An 8718-nucleotide genomic window follows, 5' to 3' on the forward strand; every position below is an offset into this window, starting at 1 on the left:
TATGGCTGATTGCAGTGTGTTCACATCATATCAATATCTAACTGGTAATAATAATACAATTATTACAGTAGTAATAATACAGTAGGTAATGTAATAGTGCTCTATATAGAGGGAATAGTACTATGACACAGTATGTCCCTTATTCTAAATCAGAGTTTTTGTTATGACTAAATAATAAACTTAAGAGTATACTTTCAGAGAATCATCTTTTAGAATATGGCAACAAACCAGTCATTTGTCTTTTTACTCATTACATATTTTTTATATTTTTAAGAACCTCTACATAATAGACATCATTGTGTTACCTTACAGATTCCTATTGAATAAAATGTCTTGAATATTTATTTGACTTCTCAGAGCTAGTCTAAATAAGAAAAGTACAAAAACCTTTATCTTAGTCAGGAGGTGTGGTCGACCCCAGCAATTCAAGGTCTGGGCCCGTATTCACAAAGCTTTTTAGAATTCTCTCAGAGAGCTCCTATCTTAAGTCCCTGCTGGGAGTCCTAGACTAAAAGTGATTTAGGAAACTTCTCAAAACAACCCTGGGTGAGGAACGTACAAAAACATTTATCTTAGTGAGGGGGTGTCATTGACCCCGTTGCTACAGTAGCAATTCAAGGACTGTGATAGGTCTTAAAATGCGCTCTTTGTAAAAAATAGAAAATATGATCATAAAATAGACAGTGAAATTATAATGTTTGTATATAGAGAAATTGTATAATCATAAATGCAGGCTACTTCATGCAAAGTTTCTGTTATGGGCTAAATATCAGAATATATACCTATTACAGATAATTAAAACATTGGGTCTACTTTTAAAGCAACCAATTTCTACACAGTAGTTACTATATTTAATTTCTTACATTTATTTATCTGATTTATTACTTGTGATCCATTTCAGATTGATGGGAGCAAAATGGCTTTAGCTTTTACCAATTTACATGATTGCCGGACAGTCTACTTAAGTTGTACTTTTGGATGGTATGTAGCCAACAATCCAAGAGTGATGGAAGAAAGTAAAAGAATAAAAAAAAACAGTGTTTACGTTCAGTGTTTGGAGAATATTTCTTCTTTCTGCCATTTTGTCCTTCGCCATAGAAACTCTTAAGCCTGTTAAAAGTCCGCCTCTCTACTCTTAACGTTTTTTTTAGCTGTTTTTAGGTCTAAGATGTTTTGTAATTTATTTTTATCTTTGAGATTTATTCCTATCATTTCTATCATCATCAGGAGTAACTTTTAGGCTCAAGAAGTTTTGTGAATACAGGCCTTTTTTGATAAACCAGTGGATCTTAAAAAGCACTCTTTGATGAATATATAACATATAATAATGAAATAGACATGTTTGTATGTATAAAAAAATGCATAATCACAAATGCCGGCTACCTTTTACCAATTTACATGATTGCAGGACAGTCTATTAAAGTTGCACTTTTGGATGGTATGTAGCCAACAATCCAAGCGAGATGAAAGGAAGTAAAATAACAAGTGTTTACATTTAGTGTTTAGAGAATATTTCTTCTTTCTGCCATTTTATCCTCTGCTATAGAAACTCTTAAGTCTGTTAAAAGTCCTTCTCTATGCTCTTATCAATTTTACCTTAGAAGCTGATTTTAGGTCTAAGATGTTTTGTAATTAATTTTTATCATTACAAAGATTTAGTCCTAAATTTAAGGGGAAATTCTAGGAAAATGTCACAAGTCTAAGATTTTTTTTTTTCTAAGTCTAAGAATTTCATCACTAGGAGCATCTTTTAGGCTTAAGAAGCTTTGTGAATACAGGCCCCGGAGCCCATCCTACGACACATAGGGCATGAGAACATGCACACCACAACTCCACACACTCTAGGCGGGAATTGAACAATTAACATTACTGTTTTTTGCTCAGATATAGATATAGCAAGTGCAAGGAGAATAAACCTCAACTATTTGAAGCATGTGTTTGTCTGCTCTTTGGCCCTACCAAGCATTAACATCTGTCCTAGGTAATCAGATTGCAGTTGGAGAGCTTTAGGTACTGGTGTGAACAGTGTCCTTTGCATTATAATATACAATGCATAGAAGTCCAATCACTCACACCATATTTAGAGTTGGCCTGGGATGTATTTGACCATGTACAGTATTTATAGCGTCAAAATAAAACCCCTTAAAGTGTTCTGGACAAAATGGAAGAACTGCTGTATAGACAATGTTCAAACTGCGAGGCATGGCTTTGGGGTATCATGTTGCATAATAAGACAGGCTGACAATCAATTACTTTCACTCAGTCAAAGTGTGACTCGGGGTGTCATCTCATGACTGCCCCAAGTGCTTTTTCTTTCCTCAGGTCTTCCTCACCTACCTGGAACTGACATTAACAACATCAGCCAGCACTGCCCACACTGTGTACCAGCACAGGAACCATCCACATCTACTCAACTAATATCGCAAAACTAAGTCCATACATACAAGGCTGAGAAAGAGAGAGAGAGAGAGAGAGAGAGAGAGAGAGAGAGAGAGATGCACTTTCATTTCCATAAACCGTGAAAAAACTCTTTAAACATTGACAGATAAGGATGTTTAGCTTTTCCTCTTATACAGTAAAAACCCAGCCTTTAAGAAATGCTCTCTCTCTCTCTCTCTCTCTCTCTCTCTCTCTCTCTCTCTCTCTCTCTCTTTCTCTTTAACTTTGTAGCCATCATAAGAAAAAGAAGAAGAGGCTTCTCCATTACCATTTGGTGCCCTTAACTTGTCACCCATAGCAAAAAGACAGCTGAGCTCACTGTGTGTCAGTAAACAAAAGTGCTTTCTGTGTTGTAGGATTGTGTGGCTAATCCATTACTACATTGTACTTTTCAGGTTCTTATAGTAGTCCAGAAGTGGACCAGAAGCTGTTGGATCAGAAGATAGGCTAAATTATTATTATTATTATTATTATTATTATTATTATTATTATTATTTATCTCATTTATCTTGAGTAAAGCTCCATTGTGACTAATCTGACTAAGTTTCCAGGTTTCAGCACCAGTGTAGAAGAGACAGCAGTGGATGGTTCAAAAACTAAAGAACTGGAAGACAAACTTGAGGACAGCTTTCGTTTTATACTTTTCATTATTTTTTAGTCATTGCTCAGTTACAGTTTTACACACACACACACACATACACACACACACACACACACACACACACACACACACACACACACACACACACACACACACACACACACACACACACACAATTCAGCTCAGCTCTTGTTCCCCAGTCCCCTGTGTCTGCCTGTATCTCCTCTTTGTAGTCCATAGTAACTGTAGAGTACTACTTAAAACGCAAGCATTACAGACATGTGCTTGCAACTCAGCGTAGGTGATGATTAAAAGTGGCTCTATGGAAGCCTTGTCAGTGTGTTAAAACTGGCAAGACATTAAACTGTGTGTTTGGGTTTTTGGATGTGTCAGGTGGAACAAAAGTTATTGTTACTTAAGTAAGTTTTACCACTAACAGGATACGGGAATTATGGTACAGAAATGTAAAGCTCTCAAAATAAGCACATTTATTTATTTATTTATTTATTTATTTATTTTTGTCATAGAAACAACCTTAAACACCAATAAAAACACCTGATCATACAGTATGTATCTGTGATATATTTCTTTTCCTTTGTGACTAGTTTTTCTTTTTTCCCCCCTTAGTCGTGTTTGTATGGTTGGTCTAAATGTCTAATAATTCACTTCATCGCATTACCTATTTTGTGCTGAAAAAAAGGACGTCACTCTATACTGCACAGCCCTGACCCTATACATGTTTTTAAAAAAATACAGCAAAACAAATAAAGGCTAAAATGCTCTGAGCTTTAGGAGCTACGCACATGAGATCATGACTCCGCCCTACTTTTATAAACTGGTGTTTGACCATGCCCTCTTCAACACATACAGAACCAACCAAACGTTTGGACACAAGTTTTGGACACAAATTTTAAAACTATGAAATAACACATATAGCATGTGTAAATAAATCATAGTAAAGATTTAAATTTCTTGTTATTCATGTAGTAATTTACATCAGTTTAATTAATGAATGACATCACTGCCTTTTAACAAGACAAAACAGTTGTACATGCTCCAAGTGTATGCTAAGATATATTCATGTGACAATAACCTACAGCAAGAATTAAACCAGTCTTTCCAGTGCCTGGGTATTACTAACCGATATGACCAGTTTAGTAAGACATTTAATCTCTAGTAGATGAAATGAATGGTCTGTTTTGAAGTGAAGAAACATTTAAACCCCAGTAACTTACAAGTATTGACTGACTAGACAACTATTCACTGAAATGCATTTATTAGTCATATATTAGTATTAGCAATCAACAAGTAATCAACAATCAGTATTTCCAATTATAAAAAAAATACAAGGTACAAAAACGCATAAACACGAATTTTAAAATTGTTCTATATGTATGTATGATTGGAACTTTATTAAATCATATACTGTCACTTACACCTGATATGTTTTTTAAATCAAGCATGCCCATGAAATATCATATTTTAATAATTTTGTGAGTTTTCTTTATATAACTACACTGTGTGCTTATCATGGAAACTCCACACCTGCTTTGACGCTCGCCCAAGGTCCATTGTAATCTATATTTTACCTAAAATAGATTCCGTTACGCTGTACATTAACATGTACAGATAATATTTTTGAGAATCAGCAGCTGCTCGGTTACATATATGGGAAATCGTATCAATTTGGGAACCTAAAAAAGAGTATAAAAAGCTACTCGGACTTCCTCAGACACTGTGTGATCACATCAAGGTTTCTTGCTTGAGATCAGAGGTAAGAGAATTCGTTTATTTTAATGATATAAATTCCATAAATACATTTTCTTTATGTCTAAAACAGCCATAGTTTATTATTATTCGATTGTGATTTCTATGCAGTCAAGCAAAAACCTTTTTTTGCATGTTAGAAAAGCTGTTTGTTTTATCATGTTGTATTTGTGATGCTAAACATGTTGAGTTTACCATTGCAAGAAAAAAAATGTATAAGATGAAAAACAATCTGTATATTTATAGATTTAAGGTTTTTTTGTATAAGATCTACCACTTTTAGCTGTTTTACAGACTGTATTTTTTATTTAAATGAAAGTATGGTATTTTTGACCTTTTGTCTTATATGATAAAACCGCTGAATTATGTATCTTAATAAGTTAGTTGGTGTTAATTAGATTTCTAAAACAGCAGCTCTAACTTCAGTGCAGTTGCAGGTTTGCATTAATGCAGTAAAAAAACATTACAGCAGAACACAAATCCTTTACCCGAGTTAAAGTAGAGATGCCCTAGGGCAAATGTTACTTATGTAGAAGTTGACGTCTTTTGTTCTTGTGTACCTGAGCAAATTTATTTAACTATCAAAAGTACAGGGTTTTCACTTTTTCTCTCTGATTTTCTTATGCTGTTTTCCTCCCTGTATATAACCAGCTCCACTTTTAATTTCAAACACGTTATTAGATGCGTCTCAAAGGAACATGCAGTTACACATAACATTCAGGTGGTGAAATTCCAACTTCAGAAACGTAGGAAAGTGAACAAACTGATATTTTCTGTACTTTTAAGTGGAGTAAAAATAAAACTATCCTCTAATGAAACTGCTCAGGTAAAGTACGGATACGTGAAATGTGTTTTTAAAACAGTAATAAAATGAGCGAAGAAAAACTTGTAGTATATAAGTAATAAAACACTAGGGAACATGTGGTGATGGTCATTTATGCAATTTAAAGACACATAATGATACCTGTACATCTCACACCGAGTGTTTCGCCATTCCAGGACTAGCGCTATCATGTTTGCGTGTAAGGTGGTTGTGAGCGTACTCGCTTTGCTGCTCTGTTCAGTCAGAGCTCATGATGAGGTAAGATATTCGTTTTACTAACTATAGGATAAAAATACAGTTATAATGCATTATAACACAAAGTAATTTCAACAAGTCATTGGGAGAAGAATTTTCCATTGATTTTATTTTTCATTTTTGTCTTTATTTTTGCTCTGTCTTTCATGTGCAACACACTTTTCTATAAAAGCTGGGTAAGTCACACACTCGTCTCAGTATAGAACTTGGTATCACTTGAATAAGTTTCACTTAATTATAGCAATTATTTGATTATAGAACCAGTCATTGTAATCACAGCCAAATTGCTATTCTGTAAAAAGGCAAAAAAAAATATGTCAGACTTTCAGTAAATGAACTTAATCATGAAAAAATGTTGTTGATTAATTTCCAATTAATAGCACAAGACCACTGAGTGATTGTTTTTCTTAATTAATTAGTCTGGGCTGTAATAAAAGTTCATAAATTGTTTAATAACAAACCCTAAATGAAACTGTTACCAAACAATCGGACAGATTGTAATGAAATATGTTTAATGTTGGAATAATTATTTTAATTATTATTCCGTGTGATGATGTTTTGATAACAGTCGAGGACCCGTTAGCTGAGCTTTCTGTGGGAGAGCTGATCGAAAGAGCAAACACTATCCTCCGTAAGTTAACACACACACACACACACACACACACGATCTTGAAGCTGAATGGCCACAAATCCCCACAGCCATGCCTCAAAATCTAGTCAAAAATGTATATATAATAATTGGGACTTGACATGACTTCATGTTTTTGAGAGTTGTAGACATGAAAAATAACTTTCTGGTTATGTGTTAGGTCGTGGCTCTGATGAACCCACGCTGGTTGAAGGAGACATCGCTGTGTCTGAGGACAATGAGAGAAACGCTGATCCCTGCACATCTAGAGGCTGCATGTGGCCAAAGTCTACTGATGGAAAAGTCTACGTGCCCTATGTCATCGCCAACCATTACTGTAAGTCATAATTAATAATAGACAGACGTAATATTCTAAAATTATTCTATTATAAACTATAATTTTCCTTCCATATACTGAATATTTATGGCTCAATAAAATAAAATAAAAAAGACTCAAACTGGAACTATGTGTTCTCTTAATCTATTTAAGAAGCATGATTGATAAGTATTTTCATCCTCTTTGTGTCCATGTTAGTATATGTATATTAACTGTCCTGTGTGCACCATCAGCAAGTAGTGAGCGTCAGGTTATCCAGCGTGGTCTGGACTCCTTCGCCTCCTTCTCTTGCATTCGCTTCACACCGCGTTCTAACCAGAGGGACTACCTCAGCATTGAGTCGCGCAATGGGTACGCCTTAAACCTATAGATAAATAGTTTCACCTTCATTAGCCTTCGTCAGAATGGTTGTTTTTAAATATTATTATTTTTTAAACAGATGCTACAGCTATGTTGGACGTCGTGGCAACGCACAGACGGTGTCTCTGGCCCGCAGCGGTTGTGTCTACCACAAGACTGTCCAGCATGAGCTTCTTCACGCCCTGGGCTTCAACCATGAACAAACCCGCAGTGACCGAGACAGTTACATCCGTGTTGCCTGGGAGAACATTCAGAGTGGTACAGAGCTATGGTTTATTCTGTTCGATTTTAGTGATGTATTTATTTAAGGGAACTTTTTTTCTAGTATTTTATGCCACGAATCTGACTATGGATGTACAATTAGATGAATAGAATGAAAGATTTTTTAAAAATTCATTATTTATTTAGTATTAGTTAATGAATTAATTAAAACAAGATGTCTGAGCAACGCATTGGAACTACTGTCCTGCCCGACAGAAACACATTGGATCTTTTACTTGCCCTGTGACCAGGTAAATGTATTGTTGATTTGCATTGATTTGGGTTGCATTGGCTTTCTCACCAGGCATGGAGCACAACTTCAACAAGATTGCCACCTTGAACCAGGGAACTCCCTACGATTACAACTCTGTCATGCAGTACCACAGGTCAGACATCATCAAACCTCTACTCTACCAATAATAATAATAATAATAATAATAATAATAATTCAAGATTAAATTATTGGCATCTGAATACAGAATATGGTAAACTACTAAGATTGACTTTGTTTTTCAGAACTGCTTTCTCTAAGAATGGCCAACCCACCATGATCCCCACCCCAAACCCCAATGTGTCCTTCGGCCAGGCCACTCAGATGAGCCAAAATGACATTAAAAGGCTCACCACCCTCTACAAATGTTGTAAGTATTTCCCTAATTTCATTTTACATTTTATACTTATTTTCCTAATTTGATTCTGTAAAGCTGCTTTGTGACAAATGACCATTGTTAAATGTGCTATATGAATAAAATTTAATTTAATTGAAAGTGAATTCATAGATTAAACCTTTCTTTTTCTTTGTACAGAAACTGGAGTGTGCTGCAATGATCCATTTCCTGGTGGTCTCTTTTAAGGGAAATATCAGATGTCTGTAATTAATCAGTTATAATAAAACCATTGGCTTGCTGACCTGGACTCATTTATTTTCTGTGAAACATTTTTTTCCCCAGAAATAGCCATTAAACAGATTTTTAATCTATGATATCGAATTTAATAACTTCCATAAAATATCACTGTACAATTATGACAATTTATGCTTAGAAAATAACATCTATGCACAGGAAGGTTGAAAACAAATAAAACAAATAATAATAATAATAATAATAATAATAATAATAATAATTATAATAATAATAATAATAATAATAATAAAATGATGATAAGCCAAAGGTAAAATTTAAACATTACTATTTGAACCAATGACCTTCTGATCAGTGATCCAGATTAAGGCAATCTACTTGGTGACC

The 8718-nt window shown here is 34.5% G+C and overlaps 1 protein-coding gene across 1 annotated transcript; it reads left to right on the forward strand.

Moving 5' to 3' along the window:
• The first annotated feature begins 4663 nt into the window (after positions 1-4663).
• Positions 4664-8380, forward strand: LOC128527434 (low choriolytic enzyme-like). The gene is made up of 10 exons (XM_053499787.1): positions 4664-4814; positions 5807-5888; positions 6165-6171; positions 6454-6516; positions 6695-6850; positions 7084-7201; positions 7290-7468; positions 7776-7857; positions 7988-8112; positions 8278-8380. Coding segments are annotated over exons 2-10 (801 nt in total). The 5' UTR covers positions 4664-4814; positions 5807-5819; the 3' UTR covers positions 8280-8380.
• The last annotated feature ends 338 nt before the right edge of the window (positions 8381-8718 follow it).

This window comes from Clarias gariepinus, chromosome 7, assembly GCF_024256425.1.
Source record: "Clarias gariepinus isolate MV-2021 ecotype Netherlands chromosome 7, CGAR_prim_01v2, whole genome shotgun sequence".
Classification (NCBI taxonomy): Eukaryota; Metazoa; Chordata; class Actinopteri; order Siluriformes; family Clariidae; genus Clarias; species Clarias gariepinus.